A 20,345-nucleotide genomic window follows, 5' to 3' on the forward strand; every position below is an offset into this window, starting at 1 on the left:
TTCATGAGAAAAAAGAGGAAGTGAGGCCTTGCTGGTGCTGCATTTTGTTTTTGCTTTTCATGCAGACACCACTGTCAGCACCTCACATTCAAGTGATCTCTCTCTCTCCTCCGCATGAAATGGCTCCCGAGGAATTTGGCGGCGGAATGGTGGCGGTCTGCGTGATCCTGGGCCTGTCCTTTTTGGTCGGGACCCCTGGCAACCTGCTGGTGATCTGGACCATCCTACGCCACGTCAAGCACCGCTCCCACACGGTGGTGCTAATCCTTCACCTGGCAGCCGCTGACCTGCTGGTGCTCATCACCCTGCCGTTGTGGATCTACTCATTGGTCGACTCTTGGGTGTTCGGAGAGGTCTCTTGCAAAGTCATGGGCTTCATGATCAACGCCTGTATGTATGGCAGCGTTTTCCTCATCACCCTAATGAGCGTGGAGCGTTTTTTGGCCGTGCGCTATCCCTTCGCTTCGGCTGGATGGAAGAGGCAAAAGGCCCTGAATAAAGCCTTGTTGTTTCTGTGGGCTGCGGCCTTCTTGTTCAGCGTGCCCGTCCTCCTCACACGGGTTCTTGATGAGGACTCGGGAGAGGAGCACTGTTTGTACAACCAGTACACCTCAGTCACTCAGGAGCTGGTGTGTGTGCTGCTGGAGACTCTGGTGGGCTACCTATTGCCGTTCTCCATCTTGGTGGTGTGCTATGGCTGCCTGTGCACCCGCATTACTCAAATGACCTTCAAGTCAAAGCGCAAGTCTACGGTTCTTATCGCCAGTGTGGTGGTTGTGTTCGCCATTTGCTGGACGCCGTATCACATAGGGAACATACTCTCGCTGGTTATCCTCGCCATGGGGACGTCGTTCCCGCACTTCAGAGATCATTTAGAGGATGTGCGCAACAACATGGCCTACATCAGCGGAGCCATGGTCTTCATCAGCAGCACCATCAACCCCGTTCTCTACATGTTTGCCGCCCGTTCTTTCCGCAGCTCTTTGAGAGACACGGGCATCGGGAAGCTCTTCCGGCACATCTCCAGCACCTCTCCAGGTGAGGGCAACAGGGAGTTCTCCTTTGTGTCCAAGAGACAGAACAATCAGACCAGCAGCTCTCAGTGTAATTCTGAGTCAAAGGAGCCAATGGACATTTGTGGAAATAACTCATCCTAGCGATGTGAGGCAATTGTGTATGTAATTGCATGTATATACGGCATTTTTCAGTTTTATTCTATCTGAAATGTAACTATTCACATGTACATTAATTAGCAGTGAAAAGAGTGCAATAAAGTATGTAAACCTTCAAATATTTTTGTTTCTTACCAAAATATTAAACTCTCAGTATAACCACTGCAAACCAGCAAATAAAATTAACACCTCTTTGGGTGTGTCAATGAAAAAAAAAGAAAATCAGCCTTATTTCAGTAAAACCCCCAAAAATTAGAAGTGGTTTTAATATGACATTGTCAACACAACCGGTTAACCCAGTGCTTCTCAATTATTTTACGTTACGCCCCCGCCCCATATCAAGAAGAAACCAATTCTCGCCCCCTCCACCACCACTCACTCTCCGCCGCAACTATAAATTATAGCATTTTCGGTGCAAAACAAACCTACACCTTAGAGTTAATACTCGCTGCACACAATAGGCAATGAGAGCGCCACTGCCAACTACTGGAGTGGATGTGCAATTACACTTTATTGTAGTACGGCAGAAAAAAAAGCATGTTCCCCAGGGTCACTAGCACCCCCCCGGTAAAAATTTTTAATTAACAGAGCCTAATTCAATGTTACGAACTGTAATATATATATATATATATATATATATATATATATATATATATATATATATATATACAAAATGTTTTTGACAAATACCGCTTCTTGAATCTTCCAGCATAATACTGTTGTGAGACCCATGCTTCTTTACTTCCTCTCTATGACAAGATTGCAAAATGAAAAGTTGCATGTTCCCTTTGTTGTCACCCAAAATGCGGAATGAAGTTGTTGTTGTTGTTTCTTTATCTTTAGCAAAGTCTTACAGCACAGCACACAAACCATTGCTTAAGAGTTTTCTATCACCCAATCCAGTTAATGAAAACTGAAAAAAATAAGATCGTAGTCAACGCAATCACGCGACCAGTAGATGGCAGTGTAAGCACCACTTTTTTGATTGTACTTACTAGACATGATGATGACGTAGTTACCTCAGTGCTTTCATTATGTAGGCCAGCATAAACTATTGAGATCCAAGACAAGACTTGCCAAAAATTGTACCTTCACCAATGTGATTTTTTATTTGGGAATTATATACACCTAGAAGGTTGGCACTGTGGTTGACTGGTTAGCACGATGGCCTCACAGTACAAAGTTTCAGGGTTTGATTCCAGATTTGGCCTTCCTGAGTCGAGTTTGCATGTTCTCCCCTTCCTCCTACATTCCAAAGACATGCATGTTCGGTAGATTGGACACGCTGAATTACCCCTAGGTGTGATTGTGAGTGCGGATGATTGTGCATTTTTGTGTGCATGTGATAGGCTGGCAACCAGTGCAGTGCACCCCACCTATTGCCCAAAGTGAGCTGGGATGGGCTCCGGTAGGTAGATAGATAACCAGACTCAAACAATAAAGTCAATGAAATGTCTCATTTTGGGCGGTTGAGGAACTAATTTCATGTGTATGGACAGAAAAGCAACGGGAGTGATATCATGGCAGTGTCAGATGATCATATCACTTATTAAGATAAGTCCAATCAGATTCTTTAGATGCCATCCCTGTTTAGCTCACAGATGAACCTGTGGTGCGTATACTGTACAGCAAAGTGTGTTCAATCAAAGACATAATAGTCTGAGTACCCAAAAAATATTGTGAATAATGAGCATAATTTGTGCACATAAGGAGTAGAGGAATGAGGGTGTGTATGTGTCTTACGTTGAAGTAAATTGGGTAAGGGAAGTTTCAAACATGTATTAACATGGCATTCAATAAATTTTCTCCACTGTCATGATGGAATATGCATTCAGCTTCTTGGTTTTCTGTTCCCCAAGTGTCACTTCACTACTCAGACTGGTTCATCAAGAACAAAAAAAAGGTGGAGTTTGATAATTAAAAAGACTAGGAAAGAAAGGGGAACCTTCAATGAGATGGGTGTGGCCGAGGTAACAAAACATGGAATTTGAGGATCTTGGCAAGGTCAATGAAGACTTTCATACGTAATGAACATTCTCAACTGTAAAATGTTAACATCCATAGATGGATACACTTGATTACTCAACTTTTTCGTGGTAGTGTACAATAATATTCAAGATACTACCACCCACATTGTCAAAACCAGGACCTTTAATCTAAAATGCAAATAAAAATGACAGTTTAAGAAACGTGCTGAACCGACAGCCCATGGAGCTTACGAGAAACAGTGAAAACCTCATAGGCGATGCGACAAAATCCAACAGACATTTAAAACAAGCAATTTCCATAGTGGTGTGTCCACTGGCGGAGCTAGGATTCTTTTCCTTTGGGGGGACCATGTCAAAGCAATAAATAAATGTATTTTTTTCACAAAGCCAAAAAATGGGATATATTCAGGGGAAGGGGGTAAATGTGGAAAAGAATTCCTGCAAAAATAACTAAAAATACCCATAAACATTCATAGGCATATTTCCTCACTGCCACCTCCCAACAACTTTCTTTTTTTTGTTTTAAATGGTGGGTCTGAAGTACGTCAATATCAATCGAATACAAATTTACACAGCTAGTAGTTCTGTTCATTTTAATCCTATAAAACCATAAAAATATAATTTTTTGGTGACAGCAGGTGTTTGTGTGCGTGTTAGTGCGCGTTTGTGTGCGTGCGTTTCTCACTCGCTAATCTTCAACATTCCACGGGAATGCCTCATGGAGGCTTCTACCACAGCCTTATTTTGTCAGGCTACTTCCTGATTAAACACCACTGACCAATCAGGTTGCATGATACGCCTCATTGTCCTGCCCTCACCTTTGTGAAGCAACCAATAAGAAGACACCTGCGGGACTTGTCTGGCTCAAGGGTTGAGACACACACAGGTAACTAAGAAAAAAAATAACTGAAAAAAAACCCTCCAAGGCTTGTTATGGAGTTCGTGTGAACGAAACACGGATTTCCACCCTTCTTTACCAGTCAAACCAGTATCGCTGGATAGAACACTCTCAAGTACAGCAACAGGTAGAGTGACTGGCCGCAAACTCCTTCGTGGCTTCCTCTGAAAATAATCTCCCCTCTTTTTTTCTCTCGCTCCCCTTACCTCAATTGAGTTTCCAGACCCTTTTGGTCGTTCCTCTTATCACTTGGAAAAAGGTGAAACCCTCGTGTTGTTTTTAGTTTAATCTTTGCTTTAATTGTAGTTTTTACCCTTGTGGTCCCTGATGGCTTCGCACAGTGATACTCTGGTGGTGTTCTTTGGGGCAACAGCTGGTGCAAATGGGGGTAAACTGGGTTCGGATGAGAGGGAAATAATTCTCTTGGTGTGGCAAATTGTGGACCTACGTGAGAAAAAGGTACGGCCCGTTCGTTCGTCCGGTTTCTTGTACTCTAGTGTGTGTATTTTCATTCGGTATCGTGTCTTTAACTGTTGTTTGACATAAATCAACACGGTGTGTGCTAATATGCTAGCTCTTTAGCTCACCTTCTGTCCAGGTGTGCAGCTAAAATGTAGCCGGCAAACGAGGGAGTTAACTTTTTTTTTTTTCTCTGTCGCTTCTTTTTCTTGGGTTTTTTCCTAATTGGAGCAAAAACACATCTTTTTGATTTGTTATGTCAACCAAGTCATTGACTATAAGTTCCCCTTTGCAACCACGTTGTTATTTTATTTCTTAATTGTCCATTTCCTGTATGGGAGGCCAGTCTGTTAAGTCACTTGTCTCTTGTTACAGAGACATGATATGCTAAAAGTTTGTTCCATTCAGGTGGGCAAACTTCACAGATGTCTAGTCAAGCCAGACACTTTGGAGTTTGCAGACCAGTGCAAAGATGAGACGGGGCTTAGTTTGGATGATGTCGTCAATGCCGAGCCCTTGGATAAAGTTCTGCAACAGGTGAGTGTGGAAGACCCTTGAGCATCCTCAAAATAACTGCTGACTTTGGCAGCACATCTTCTGCGATGCAGTGAAACCTTTCAATTTTTATAAAAAAAAAAAAAAGTAAAACTGTTTTCTCCTAGTATTTGTGGTGTTGCCATTTTATAAGCTTTAACTATAAGAAGCAGTGTTTTAAGTAACATTTGATTTTAATGTTGCTGTCATCCAAGTGTCAACATTATTGACGTTATTGAATTTAAAGCTTAACTTCAAAGCTGTAAAAACGTTTACTTGCCAAGTGTATTAATAATCTTGGCATGGTTCTTCTGGTGTGGAATTTGCATGTTCTTCCTGTCCTTGTGTGGGTTTTCTTCAGATGGCATAGACTGTGCAGTTTATCCACAAACCTAATGAGGACAAACATTTTTTTTTATACTAGGTTAGATAAAACAAGACTCACTGCAAAATCACCTTTTCAGAGCTTTTAATTCTGTGCACTTTCACACGGCACCCTGTACAAAACTTGCTTGACAGCGGCCATTGCTTTCAGCACAACAGGGCACAAGTTGGGCGTCAGACTCTTCACCCTTGTACTACCATTTCAGAATTCTCTTTCAAGAAAGTGCCATACTGCGTTAGTATCTCTGAATTGAATTCATAAGCCAAAAGGAGTTTGCACAGAGGGAAACACGGGAAATGCCATTTTTTTAGAATATGCAGAGCTTGTTGCGCATGCTTTTAGCACAAATCTCTTTAAGATATAATACAAGAATTGCAAATCTCCTTAATGTCCTTTTCTATGGGGATGGGTTGTGTGCAGAAGTTCAGGAGCTTGCGTCGCCCGAGGTTGTTTGAGATTAAGAGTAGTCACAGGTCCAGTCTTGTCTTGTCTTGGTGCATGCTGCAGACATCTGGAAGGTGGATTGTTTACCTGCGACCGCACCTCTCTTAGCTGGAGGACAGACAGAGGAGAAGGGTGGGGTGAGGGGGCGTGGGAGGGGGTCTTAAATAGGGCGTTTTAAGATACAATTTGCTTGCGTTGCACCGTGTCACTATGTGTGTTTAGCCAATAGTGCTTATGTTGTCAAACATGTTTTTTTGCACCAACCCTGCAAAAGTGTTTGTTTGCTTGGGTGCTCCTTTTTCCACCCCTGCCAGTGCAGTATATCTTGAAAGTGCCATGGCTGTGCTGTCATTGGTTTAATGTTGGCGTTGCTTTGTATTCGTGCTCCGAGTGAAATGCATAAGGACGGTTAACGTTTAAAACCAGGGTGGTTACCTTCGGTTAGTTTGTGTGCTGAACCTTCAAATATTAACCCAAGCAATCACTTGGCTCTTTTCATTCCATTGTGCCACCCATTAATCTCTTGCAATTTGTCCTTTCACAGTTTTTTTATTTTTAATTTTTTTTTAACGAGTACTCTCTTTCACCAAGAGAAGGCAAAATTCAATATAATTGATTTTGGCTGCAATTCAGTTTGTTAATATAGTGACTGCTATAGTTTATTCAGTGATCATGCAGCTGGCTGTTAGCGTGGCCTTTTGAGCAAGTGATCTTTTTGTGTTCTTTTTTTTCCCAACAAAACATTTCATAACAACACAGCAGGTTAAATTTTTGAGCCAATTGTTTAAACTAGTATATAGTATTTGAGAGGACCTGTCCTCTGAATCTGTGTACAAAATGAATGTACAGTAATTGTACAGTACTTGAGATCACCCTGAAAATCCAACTTGTCATGAGGTGGACTCACAAAATTGTCATCGAACGCGAGCGTATGAAATTATAAAACCTATTCTGCTGATGTAAGTGGCGATAGTGTTGAAATATGCCAATTATATGTGTATTCAGACGTCACAGATTTACCTATTGTCGTTTTAGGAACGCACCTGCAGTGACGCGGCCCTAAGTTGGTTTCTTGTTTAGTGCGTTTACAGCGTGTCACAGCCTGCGTAGTGACGCACGCACCTTTTTCTTAGGTTGAAACTGAATCATTCCACGGCCTTTCAATACATATAACAAACTTGTCTTGCAAGTTACTAAAGATTACACTGACTTCACTGGAGTTTTGAGACTAAATCAACGAGCAAACAGTCGCAAAGCTAAAGTCAAACAGTGCATCATCTCTGCTGGGTGTGTCGCAAAATATACATTTAAAAAAAAAAAAAAAAAAAAAAAGGTTTTCAGCGTTAAACAAATTTGGATGTTAAATTTGCTCTTTACATTTGCTTTCATTTTAGACCAGGATGTGTGTAGTCCAAAGTCTTGTGCTTTAGTGCAAACATCCATATTTTAAAAAAATGTATTTACTCTGAACTGTGGCTTGAAATGCATTCTTTGAAATGTTAGCAGCTTTAAAGTTGTTCACCTAAAAACCTTACTTAATTCTCTTCCGTTTGGGCATTTCTCCGAGCCTATTGTTAGCTTGTGACATAAAACTTTTAAATATAGAGACTATATTAAATGTTAGTCCTTTGTGTTGGTTCATTAGATGCCTTTTACACGCTAGGACTTCCATGACACACCCTGACGATCTTATCGAAGTTTGTTGCGGCCACCAGCAACACCCTTCCTCTCACCTTTGCAGCAAAACACTCCACTGGAGAGAGACTTGTGATAGGACCACGTTCAAAGGCCGGTTCCTCCCCCTCAATTGTGAAAATACCTTGTCGATGGTTGAAGCATGTTGGAGTGAAAACTTGACCTGCATTGTTTGAGTCAGCTTAATCCTTCTCTTCTTACTTCGTTCTTTTCTCAACAATCCTTGTTGAGACGGGGTGGGAGAATTTGCGGAGAGTAAATGTTGACGCTCACTGAATAGAGCGCTCTTTTGGTACACTTGGTTCTTGTGTGATGTGCTCGATTCTGTCCTTTTTTTTTTTTTTTTTGGGCGTGTTGCCTAAAAGCTACAAGATGTTGGCGCACAAAAATTTGATCTCTAAGGATTTTCAGAAAAATCTTACATTTTAATTGGTACAATGTCATTGGTAATTGTTCCCCTGTTGAAATGTTTATGCATGGTGTAAAGGTAGACTCATGGGTTGTATCCTTGTGTGTCTCGCTTATGCTGTTCAAGATTTGTTCTGTTTGAATGAAGGAGTCAGGGCGTGTGTCCCTTTTGTTTGAGAACTTATAATGAATAATTTGGCAAGTCTCACCTTGCTATGCGATCAGTCTTTGTCTGGGTCTCACTGTATGTGTGAAAGGCTTGCCGCTTGCAATAATTAAAACAATAACCTGTTTTAGAGCTGCTCGATTATGATTAAAAAAAAAAAAAAAAAACATCCATCACAATTATTTACGTAATAATTGTAATCACGAGTACAGAAATGTATTAAGGAAAACAATATTAAGACAAATCAAACTTATTTATTTTATCTTGAAATTCAACAAAAGAAAAAAAAATACCATGGTTACCTTGTCCAAACAAACCGCTATACACTTCTAATTTTCTATAGAACGTCTAAATAATATTATTTGAATAGAACGGCCAAATTTTTAACCCACATATACTCACTATATTATTAGACATTGTAATGTGAGGACTTTTAAAACATTGTTTCATAAATATGAATATTTTAAGATGATGCCATTTTGTTATGGAGTGCAATAATCGTAATTGAATTTGGATTAATTGCACAGCCCTATCCTGTTTTTTTTTTTTTTGTAAGAGCTGTGCTTGTTTTTGCCCAATCTAAAACATGTAGTTGCTGTTGATTGATCACCAAACCGCTAATGAAAACCGAAGGACATACGGAATCGACCACTGCACTCAATCTTGTGGCAAACTCGGCTCATGAAATCAGACTAAATGAAACGCTCATTGGATTCTTTTTGACAATGGTATGGTGCTGTAACATTCGTGAAATCGTTATTTATTTTTGTATTTAATATTGTTCGCCGTTGCTTGGTATTGCCTCGTGGCCCTACATTTTCTACGCTGAGAAAACGGGCCCAAACAAGCACCTGCAACACCCGATTATCAGTCATATGCAGCCTGTGGCCATGTGAGACTCTTGCCTGTCAGCCCATTTCGCTGGTTCTAATTTATGTTGTCGCTCATGGCAGCTGTTCGGGCTCAGGGGGGTAGAAGCTCCCTCCCGGGGTTTCACAAATTTTGTCATCGTGAGAGCAAATAGAACATTTGGTCATAGAAGTGAGGTGAACATCTAATATAATTTAGAAAGATAAAAAAAAGACCTTACAAAATATATACGGCCTCAAAAAAGGTAGCCAGAACATTTAAAAAAATTATTGATACGATGCAATTCTTGTTGGCGCTACTCAATAGCATCAGGTTGACACAACACGATCGTTGTGTGTCTGAGTTTCAGTAAAACAAACGCCTCTGTGCGGGATGCTGGTGCTAAAGATTGGGTGTTCGCATCACTTCAACGAGGCGGGTTCGACCTGTATGGCCTCTTGACAAGTGCGATCGCTCTCCTCCCACACTCGGCAGACAGCAAAACCTGTCAGACGAGCCTCGTTTGTGATGACAAACGCACGCGATCCGAGCACCACCTTCAATTGTCTGCCCTTGAATCTTATTTAATTCTCACTTTACTCTTTGTCACTTCTGTTTGCGGAGTCCTCAACCCCAATAATCATGTTACAAAAGTCAACGAATTACCGCTAGGCAGAGTATATGCAAATGTTGTTTTAGAAAAATAATTTTGCTTTAATCCCAGTGACGACAAGCATTAACTGAGAAATTACATTATACGTTTTGGTCTGTGCTCGTTTTTCTTTTGCAGTTTCAGCAGACTGTGACATCGGAATTGAAGTGTCTCGACAGGAACTCGTTCACACTTTGTGTCAACAGTCCCCTTGTCATCCGACAGGCTCTTCACCCTGAGGCTTCCAAAAAGGTAAATGGCTTTCCACACTGGAACAAAACGACCCATCAGCTGTTTTACTTTGTGTCCTTACTGGTGCATGAAATAGAAGCAATAGAAAAGTGCCGGCAAAGAAATGAGTGCTGATTATATTTCCAGATAAAATACCCTGGATGAATGTAAATGAAGTGATAAGAGTTTTTTTCCTTTTTTTCTTTGTGTCGTGGTAGCAAATAAGCCACAGCCTTTTATTAGATCCGAGGTGTAAATGTTAAATGTAAAGCATTTTAATTGGTGTATTGCAAAATAATACTTCTAAATTTACTGGCTGTGATATGTAAGAAAAAAAAAACTTGACAGTAGCCCCTTTGCCAAATACTGAACAAAAGTTTTTTTTGTTTTTTTTTTTGCATTCTACAAAACTATGACAGTTGCTGACACTTATCTATCTTATCTAATCTCATATTAAATCAATAAAAAATGCTTCTGTTATAGTTTAGAACTTGATTTTTCCGTCTGCCTGAGCAATATCCTTGTGCTTGCTACGCAGAATCTCGTCCTTCCCGAGTGTTTCTTCTCATTCGTGGACTTGAGAAAAGAGTTTGAGAAATGCTGCCCCAACGCCAGCCCTGCCACCAAGCTGGAGCTTCCCTCCATGTTAGCTCGTATCTTTTTTAAAACGAACCAAAAAAAAATAAAAAAATCAGGTGAAATTTATAACTCTTAAATAGGGCATTTTTTTTTTTTAATTCTACAGCCAATATTTGTTAGGTTATTTATCTATGCTTGGAGTCTGTAAGTAAATAAATTAAATCAAAGAAAAAACGTTCCATGTCTTTAACCGGGCGTGCAGATGTGGGTCTAGGTGCCGTATCAGAGCAGCTGATGGGAATCAGGGAAGTGAGGAGCATGGTGGAGCTGATCCTCCGCATCCTGGCTGAACCTTACAGTAAGTGTTCACCATTAGTCATTTGAGATGCTTTATTTAAGCTTCAAGCCTCTGGCGATCCACAAGTATGCATACATTTGCAGAAAGGCACCTGGACTGTGACAACATCACAAAAGTGCCAGTGGCTGTCAGCAAATAGCCGATAACGGAATTTGACTACCTGATTGTTTGGGTTCATGTAATTGTGACTTCGGGCGCACAACCCGTCTTGCTTGTTTTCGCGGAACTAACCCGACTTGAATGTCAACAAGAAGAATGTACACTTGTTTGTTAAGCTGTCAACTTTAGCTCTGGGTTGTCTTTTTGATAGATTCTCTTCATTTCTACTCCATTTAGATCACAATTTTTCCCTTGTGGAGACAGTCAAGTACAAATTTGATTCTGGCACATGGTAAGTGTAAGCCTTTGCGCATGCAGATTTTTTTTTTTTAACCAGGCTGTGGGGGCATACCGCGGGTAGTAGGCGCGGAGTTCCACTGCTGTGTTTTCTTGCAGCAGCAAGACCGAACCGGTGGACAATGAGACGATAATCAGGGCTCGAGGACTTCCATGGCAGTCTTCAGACCAAGACATTGCTCGCTTCTTCAAAGGCCTCAATATCGCCAAGTCAGTTCGACTCTACGGATTCTATTTGAAGTTGCATTACTTTTTGTAAGGAGTTGAATAGATTTGCGAGAAAATTGTGTGTTTCAGAGGAGGCGTGGCCTTATGCCTCAATGCTCAGGGCAGGAGGAACGGCGAGGCCTTGGTTCGCTTCATCAACTCGGAACACAGAGACCTGGCACTGGAGCGCCACAAGCACCACATGGGCAGCCGCTACATCGAGGTCAGCTTGCTCAGGTTTTGTCTATGTATCATACATACCTTAGTGTTTTATCTCCGTCCTTTAATAAGCAGTCTGAGGCTGTGAAATATCTTCAAAACTAAACAAGCCTCCAGCTCTGCTGCAGGGCTGCATGACTGTGAGAAGTGAAACTTCAGCGCTGTCTTGGTGGAGGCTTGAAATAAGTTCCTCCAGGCTTGATGGGAGTTGAATCTTTACCTTGGGGGGGATTTAAATCCATGTGCTGTCTTAGGACTCCTCTAATGACATTCTGACCGGTTAGCTTGGCCCTCGGTTGAAGAGATATGCTTAATGGTCAGACTGTACATTTTTTTGTGGATGCAGCGAGGTTCACGTTCTGCTGTCATTCCAAGCAGCTTTGCTGGCTATCCTCATTAACATGTTAAACTCGGATTCGTTCGCACGACATTATTTGAGCTGCGTGAGGAGAGGCGATGCCAGCAGCATGAGGCCCCTCTTCTACCGAGCTGGTGTTATGTCGTTATGTCTGCTGCCTGTTGGGGTAAATATCCCGGGAGGCAACACGCAGTCTCCACCTTGAGTGATAACAAAATTAATATCTAAAATTATACCTGCAGCATATGTTTTCATTGAGAACGGTGATAAAAAAAAGATGTTCAGTCTTGCAGTTTTAAGGCTAAAACTGCATTTCCTCCTTGTTGTTTCAGGTCTACAAGGCCACGGGAGAGGAATTCCTCAAGATTGCTGGAGGTCAGATTTGAAGTATTCTCCCTTCTGCACTTTGTACATGAGGAGTCATGGTGAACAGCTTTCTGTTTTTGTGCAGGCCTCCTATTATTATTTTTTTTAATTTGTTTTACAATGAGGAAACTAGCACGACCCTTCCAAACATACACACACACACACACACATCTCTTAAAGAGCAACTAACTCTTAGTGGCCTTAAAGGAAGGTTTCTTCTTTTGCTATCTCCTGTTACCTGTGTGCCTGCCTCATCCCAGTGATCTCCAGCCGCTTATCTTGGCCTCATAAAAGATGCTTTGTGAGGAGCGAACACCCCAACCCCCCACTATCCCTCCCCTCTCCCTCAACCCCTTGCAGACTAGTACGACAGAAATTGTACCCTCACCTGTCCTCAAAGTCCACACTCCCCTCAGGGTCGGGGGGGGGGGGGGCAGGCTGACGACCGCTGCAAAGTGCAGTCCAGTGCTGATACAAAGAGGGTGTGAGGAGACAAAGCCGGGGGCCAAGGGCCTCGGGTGCACGGAGTAGCAGTAACACGGCAGACATGGCTCCCAAAGAAATTCACAGTGGACTTTGATCAGAATGTGCTCAGATCGATGCAGATTGACACGCGTTGGCCTTTAAGTAAATAGTTCAAGCACACCAGATCTTTTATAACGGGAAATACAATTGATACACTTGGGGAATCTCACAAGAACAGCCAAGACGGGGTCATTATGACTTCACGTTGTAAATTGACAATTTTGAAGCATCTGTACAAAAATAAAAAAAATACTTAAGTGTACAACTAATGTACAACAACACCGTGATCTACTGTTGACTCCGATCTGTCATTTTTTTGCAGTGGTCTCTTAATTTCACGTTCATCTTGTCTCCTCTTAATAAAATGTCTCATTGCCGTGCATTCATAAAGTTATGTCGTCCTCACAACTACAGTAGCAGTGCTTTTATAAGTACTCAGTTAGATGGTGAATCTTATGGCTAAGTCCCGGTGCGTCTCCATTTATTTTATTTCTTTTGAATCTCCCTCTGACACCAGGCACGTCTAACGAGGTGACGCAGTTCCTGTCCAAAGAGAACCAAGTGATTATCCGCATGCGGGGTCTGCCGTTCACTGCCACACCGCAGGAGGTCCTGGACTTCCTCGGACCCGAGAGCCCCGTCACAGACGGTGCAGAGGGGCTGCTGTTTGTGAAATACCCGGACGGAAGACCCACCGGCGACGCCTTTGTGCTTTTCTCCTGCGACGAATACGCCCAGAATGCCATGAAGAAGCACAGGCAGATCCTGGGCAAGCGCTACATCGAGCTCTTTCGCAGCACCGCGGCTGAGGTGCAACAGGTCAGTTGTAGCAGTATAAACATGGCCACCTCTGCTTATTCATCGTCGAATAAATCCAAACTTTGACACTCGATAATTTTCTACATTTCTCTAAGCGTTTATTTTAAATAATTTTCCAAACCTTCTCGCGAGATATTAACCTCACTCCAGTTGTAATTTTTTGAGCTTTCTTTCTCACCTCGTGCTGAAGTTGTTTCTTTACTTTTGTGCTTGCTAGGTGCTGACTCGCTACCTGTCCACCCCTCTGATATCCACGCTGCCCTCCTCGCCCATCGTCCCCGTCCTTGCCACGCCGCCCTTCCTCCCGACGGCCAGCAGCTCTCGCGACTGCGTCCGCCTCCGTGGCCTACCTTACACGGCCGGCATTGAGGACATCCTGGAGTTCATGGGCGAGCACACGGCTGACATCAAACCCCACGGAGTCCACATGGTCCTCAACCAGCAGGTGAGACCACGGCGACACCTTGCGTTCATACATCAGAAACTTCAGAACAAAGCTGATTACTGGGTTCGTTTTTCAGGGGCGACCTTCGGGCGACGCCTTCATCCAGATGAAGTCCCCGGACAAGGCTTTTATGGTGTCCCAGAAGTGCCACAAGAAGACCATGAAGGACCGCTATGTGGAGGTGTTCCAGTGCTCCACGGAGGAGATGAGCATCGTGCTTATGGGAGGGACCTTGAACCGCAGCGGCCTTTCGCCACCGCCTTGCAAACTCCCCTGTAAGTCGCGTTTACTGAGCACTTGACGTTACCTTTACAACAGAAATCATTTGGATACATTTAAACTGGTTTTATGATTAATATATGATTTTTGTGTGTGTTGATTTCTGCGACTGCATGCAGGCAACCTGCACTTCGCCCTTTGCTCTCCCTTTCTATCAGGAGAGATTAGATTGGTAGCCATTTGTTTCCCCCCCCAGCAACCGCCTTTCTCCTAAAAGGTTCTTTGGCGTCCTTTCGTTGTGTTCCCTGTATAGGTGCCCACAGCCTCACAGTCGATTTGAAGCTGTTTTATGTAAATATGTCCATGCTGCCATTTAGCTTTGTTTATTTTGTGACAATGACAATCTGAAGAACAAAGCCGCCTTCTGTGAACTGGCATGCAAAATTAATATTCCCATTTTCAAAGTGAAACGAAATGATCATTAAGTTCATCCCTAAAAATATATTTCACGGTTGCTGGCTGTTTAACGTACTCTTTAATGGATGTTTGTACCGCTCTCTCTCTTTTTTTTAAATTTTTTTAGGCTTATCTCCCCCAACCGCCTACGCCTTCCCCACCCCACCTGCCATCTTGTCAGAGGCTGCCCTCTACCAGCCGCCCCTACTGGCCGCTCCCAGACCTCATCAGGCCACACACAGCCCCGCCTTGGCCTACTACCCCCCTCAACCTCACCTCTACATGAACATGAACTATACAGCTTACTATCCCAGGTATTCACGTCACCTGATTGCTCAGTTATGACTCCATTTTCTGGATGGACTGTCATGGCAGTTCGGAGGTACATTTTTACTTTGGATGACTTTCAATAGCATCGGCCTTGTTTTTTTTTTTTTTTTTTTTGTAATTTGATTTCACCAAAGCAAGTGTTTTGACCACAAATATGTCGTTTTATCCAAATCATTACATTTAAATGTATTTTACATTGGTTCACTTTTTGGCCAGAAAAAGACTCATACAACAGCGCCCTCTGCTGGTTGTTATCAAACAGTGCACGGTTTTGTTCCTTTATTGAGCCGAGACGCAACTCCTAAAATAATGGCCATCGTCATTGTTCAACAAATAATTCCAAAAAATGTTTCGTTAAATCATACCAGGCTACCATTGCTAAAATCGCCTACATTCTCAGATGAGCTAAATGGGCAATTATCAAAAAATATATTGAGCATTTTGTTCTGTTTTCAGAGAAAAACATTTAAATCATTATTTGAGGAAATGTCAAGAAGAAAGCCCATCACAAAAATGTTCAATTAAAAGCAACAAACAACTCATCACTTATCTGGTTCCCTCCGCAGCCCCCCAGTGTCTCCCTCCCCAGTGAGCTACTTCGCCGCCCCCCCTTCGGTGGCGGCGGCGGTGGCGGCCCAGCCTCACCATGCGGCTGCGGCGGCCGCCGCTGCAGCTGCAGCCGCATCATCCCCGGTGCTGCCCCAACCTGGAGCTCTGGTGCGCATGCAGGGCCTTCCCTACAACACCGGCGTCAAGGACATCCTCAGCTTTTTCCAGGGATACCAGGTCAGTACCTGACACAACCACATGGAGGCGCACATGTGCATTGAAGCGGATGTGAGGGTTTTATTCCGAAAAATGTTTTTATGCTGATGAGGGGAGATTGGTGTGAACAGTGGCCACACCTTTTGCTGTGTCACCGCACTTTTTATTTCAAGTGCCTCTTTGCCTCCCATAATCCTTTGCTGCCAGGCCGAGTGAGATGGAGCTCTGAGGTTTGACTTGACGAGAGAGCGGCTGGATTTTTAGGTGGAGGCTTTGTTTGGTGTAGTTGTTGTAGCGTATTTGCTTTTGGTCTCAGTGAATTGGGTGTGTGAGTTGACTTTGCTTCTGACTGTCAGCTACTAGTGATGGGCGTCATTTATTGATTATGGATGGATTAAATTTTGCCTGTTTTTGCAGATCATGTGGCATTTTATTCAATTTTCAACAAGATCTGAATGGTCAATAAAAGGCTGGTTTTCAAGCGTAAAACTCGAGATAAAGATCTTATTGTTAGTAGATTAGATGGATGGGCACAGACAAGCCGCTTTGTTCTTTGCGCAAGCCCAAACAACAAATTGTAGTCCTGTAAAATGTTGTCGTTTTTGTCACTGTAAGTTGTTTTTAAATTCTTTTTTTTTCTTTTGTAAATTAAGTTATAAAACAATATTCCATATTTTGCTTTTATTGCATTAATTGAATTGATTCTTTTTTTATTTGTAAATACAGTGGACTCCGGATAAGAACCCGGCTCACCCGCAAATACCCAAAATTTGTATATAATTGAAAGACGCTTTTTTCATTTTTTTTTTTTTTAATTTTTAAAAAATGTCAAATGCTGTTCAACATTCAAACATGCCTTTTCCACAGAAAAATCTTTTTTTTTTTTTTTCGTTCACATGCCATCACTATTAGTTACAGCGTCCAATACAGTATTGCCTTGACTTACAAATTGAATCCGCAAGCTCACTCAAATCATGTCTTCATTGCTATAAAAGGAAATGACACACCCAGAAAAAAAACCCAAAAAAAAACATCCGGTAACACGTTTTTGACAAGAAAAATGGCACGCTACTGAATTGTTTAAAAATAATAATAATAACAAGGTTATAACAAAGCGGCAATTAAATAGATTATAAACAATTGAAATGGTGCCATAGTGGATGGATGATTTACATTGTGCTGCTTTTGTTGTGCGTGCCTTGACCTCCGGGTGGCAGTATGATAGTTTTTTTTTTTTGTTTTTTTTTTTTTCTAAATGAGTTTCTCAACTCAATGACTCAGTACGTTGCAGTAATATTTTCTTTAGTTGTTCCTCTGAGGAAAATGTGCATGTGAGTAGTATGTTTTCTGTTCAAATTGCCGCTACTTAAAGCCGTGGTTCTAATCCTTTTTTTTTTTTTTTCATTGATTTGACTCCTCTGTGAGAGATGTATACGCAACTAGTGATGGGTAAATGAACATTCAAATCTGCTTCGTTAACCAGTTGTAGTATTTTTGGACTCCTATAGATGACACTCTCAGTTCAACATTGGGCTGAAAGCACATTGAATTGCCATTGTCCTGAGTGTCTGATTTATTAAACTTTTGAACTGCTTTTGTAGTGATATTTCTGGAAACATTTTGTAATCAAAATAAATACCCAAATATATATATACCGTGTACTCATTTGGGGTCATAGTACAATTCTGTTCTCAAAAATAATTAATTGTGTCAATGTTCAATAAAAGCAGAATCTGCAAAAAAAAAATTAAAAGGCCTGCCCTCAAGTTTCAACACCAAATATTTTGTTGTGAGGCATCTATCAGCCATCTTTTTTTTTTTTGCATTGATGCTACTTTTTGAATAATTTTGAAGATTTCACGTACCCCTGAAGTGCCTTTATGACCCCCCCCCCCCAAGGGGTACACATACTCCATTTGAGAACCACTGGCTTTAAAAGGTTAGCTAACTACCGCAGCATTGATGCTAATTTCATTTGACCAGCTGTGGCATTTAGCCTTAAGCTAACAGACTTTCCAAAATTGTTTTGACTAAATTACCGTTTTTTTTTTTTTTCTTTGTTTGTTTTAACGTCTGCAAATTATTAACGGATGGCAACAAAGACTTTGGCGCAAGAACTTGGCCTTGTTTTTCAATAATTGTATCTATCAAACTCTTAAGTTGGATCACTTGTAAGTCAAGGTACCATCGCATTTGCATTGTATGGGTGTTCTCTTGCAGTGCGAGGGTCTCCAAGAACATCGTCTTTTTGTGTGTGTGTGTGTGATCGTAAATGTAACAGTGTCAGGCTGACTGTGTTGGTTATCATGCTATGTGTAGTACGCCCCCGAGGAGTACGGCAGCATGGTTCAGATGAGCGAACAGGCCAGGAGTCTGATTCAGCCCAAAGAATGGCTCTGCCTGTAGGGGCTGACCCCAAGGTAAGCGGCTCCGGGCCCCGCGGGACGGGACGCAGACGCCGCGTTGCTTCGCTCTTCGTACTGTCTGACTCGGCTTGTCGGCCTCTGCATGTTCTCCAAATGAATCCTGGCTTCCTTTTAGAGGAGTTCTGAGTGTTGATTACTGAGAAGGTGATTAAGCTGCAGGAGCCTTCCGTTCAATCCTTTAACTGGAAACGGGTGGCGCCCCTTGCTGGCCCTTTGAAAGAATGCAGCTGCCGTAAACACAACAGGCAACGTCACCACGAAGACAAAGCGTCAAATGAGAAACAAAAAAAAATATTTTACTTGTATTTCAGTGGCATTTATTCAGTTGCACGTTTTTCAACAATCTAACAAATTTGTTGAAATAGGAGCCCTGCCCAATAACTTGAGTCAATGCCTCAGGTGTCTGATACTTTGCAGGAGGCACCCCCCTCAAAAAAAACAAACAAAAAAAAAAATCTGTACATTATAGTCTGAGATTATTTTTATCATGAAAAAATAAAAATTTCTATGATGGCGTGTTCTATAACAAATGCCTTATTTTTCATCTAATAGAGCCTCGCCTAGTATTAAAAACAGAATAGTTAAAAACAATCTAGGCCGTGCAGTATATTTAATGAAGTCGATATATTTTTTTTGTTGGATCAAATAATTATTTTAGAAGTACTACACAAAGTACTTCTGGTGACTCCAGTCGCAAAACGCAGCATGTTAGTCATGACTCAGTACTCCTGCACTCATTTTTTTTTAGCAACCTCGCAGCAGTTTGTGTTCTGTCGCCTCTCCAGCTTCTTCTTTTCTCCTCTTCGCAGCTGCCGACAGCATGCTAGCTAACAAGCTAACCCAACTAATCAACGTGAGCTGTGGTCTTCTGGGATCAAAATAATCTTTTTCTCCAACTTTGCCTCCTCCTCCCTCTCTCTGTCTAGACTAGTGCAGTGTGATCTCGACAAGGCATATGCAGACTTTTTCTTTTTTCTTTTCGCTTGAGCGTTTGGTTTGTTTTATTTGTCGCCGTGCAGCTCCAGCCGGACGCCGTCCTCATCCTGTACAACTTCGGCGGTCAGTGCAGCGGCGAGGCCTTGGTCACCTTCCCCAGCGAGGAGGCGGCGTGCCGGGCCGTGGCCGAGCGCTCCAGTCACGTCTTCTATGGCCAGCAGGTCCAATTGGCCTTCTGCAACTGACTGGCTGACTCCAAACGCTTTTTGGCCACCGCGTGTACATGGCTGCTTCCTTCTTACCAAAGCATTTGTCCGCACTTGAACCTTTCAATTTTTTTTTGTCCAAATCGATAATTCTTTTGTGCCATCTTGAGCAGAGTCACAGCCTCGAGCCAAACAATTACTTAAGTGTAAGGAGAAAGGAAGTATCATTAGACACATTTGACCTCACCTCCAAGTGTGGGATTGTTGGTTAACAAACATACGATGAACCAGCTTTTGCTTTTTGTTCGGACTCCAATGAAAATGTCAAGGACAGCAAGACAAATTTTTCACTTCCTGTGACTAAGCTACTGACGGGTATACCTTCCCCCTTCCTAAAATGTGCCTAGATTACCCTGAGAGCCACACTGGAGCTCCTATTGTAAAACCTCCAATAGTCGAGGATATATATATTTGTTTCCAATTTTGTTTGTCAACTATGATGTTATGCATATATTATATATATATTAGAATTGTGAATAAGATTGTGAACAATAAAAAGTGTTATTGATGATTGGGTGTACTTCCTTTTTTAATGGGTGGTGCATCTTGTGGCGGGCTCAAAACTTTGTGGTAGTTTTATTTCAGCATTTGGCTGGCGAACCTTTCAGGGTGTTAATCAGATGGGATAGTCTTAATTTAACCTGCAGTTTTAGTTGAAAGGCATTTTTATGTGGAATAAAGTGATGATGGTAAATGCATATTTACAGATGATATATTTATCTTTACTACATAATCGTTTTGATTTGAAATATTACTTGAACACGCTGGTATATTAATGCTGGTCAATATTTCAC

General features: G+C 42.0%; 2 protein-coding genes across 7 annotated transcripts; both read left to right on the forward strand.

The window, feature by feature from the left end:
- Positions 1-84: 84 nt before the first annotated feature.
- LOC148337418 (leukotriene B4 receptor 1) lies at positions 85-1,675 on the forward strand. Its single transcript, XM_088295708.1, has one exon. It carries the CDS (start codon positions 120-122, stop codon positions 1,155-1,157), a length of 1,038 nt encoding a protein of 345 aa, XP_088151834.1. The 5' UTR covers positions 85-119; the 3' UTR covers positions 1,158-1,675.
- A 2,348-nt stretch (positions 1,676-4,023) lies between these two features.
- esrp2 (epithelial splicing regulatory protein 2) lies at positions 4,024-20,062 on the forward strand. 6 transcript variants are annotated; one of them, XM_088295702.1, is made up of 16 exons: positions 4,024-4,185; positions 4,282-4,517; positions 4,893-5,054; positions 9,789-9,902; positions 10,420-10,534; positions 10,723-10,818; positions 11,155-11,209; positions 11,314-11,424; positions 11,512-11,644; positions 12,331-12,373; positions 13,407-13,708; positions 13,926-14,153; positions 14,230-14,428; positions 14,956-15,142; positions 15,725-15,944; positions 19,369-20,062. In XM_088295702.1, exons 2-16 carry the CDS (start codon positions 4,386-4,388, stop codon positions 19,528-19,530), a joined length of 2,259 nt encoding a protein of 752 aa, XP_088151828.1. In that variant the 5' UTR covers positions 4,024-4,185; positions 4,282-4,385; the 3' UTR covers positions 19,531-20,062. The 6 variants fall into 6 exon arrangements, with proteins under 6 accessions (XP_088151828.1, XP_088151827.1, XP_088151830.1 ...); XM_088295701.1 differs by having other exon boundaries at positions 4,365-4,517; XM_088295704.1 differs by adding an exon at positions 18,243-18,343 and having other exon boundaries at positions 4,024-4,517; positions 19,369-19,515.
- The last annotated feature ends 283 nt before the right edge of the window (positions 20,063-20,345 follow it).

The sequence above is a fragment of the Idiotropiscis lumnitzeri genome, chromosome 5 (assembly GCF_059441095.1).
Source record: "Idiotropiscis lumnitzeri isolate Australia: NSW breed Sydney's pygmy pipehorse chromosome 5, RoL_Ilum_1.0, whole genome shotgun sequence".
NCBI classification, from domain to species: domain Eukaryota; kingdom Metazoa; phylum Chordata; class Actinopteri; order Syngnathiformes; family Syngnathidae; genus Idiotropiscis; species Idiotropiscis lumnitzeri.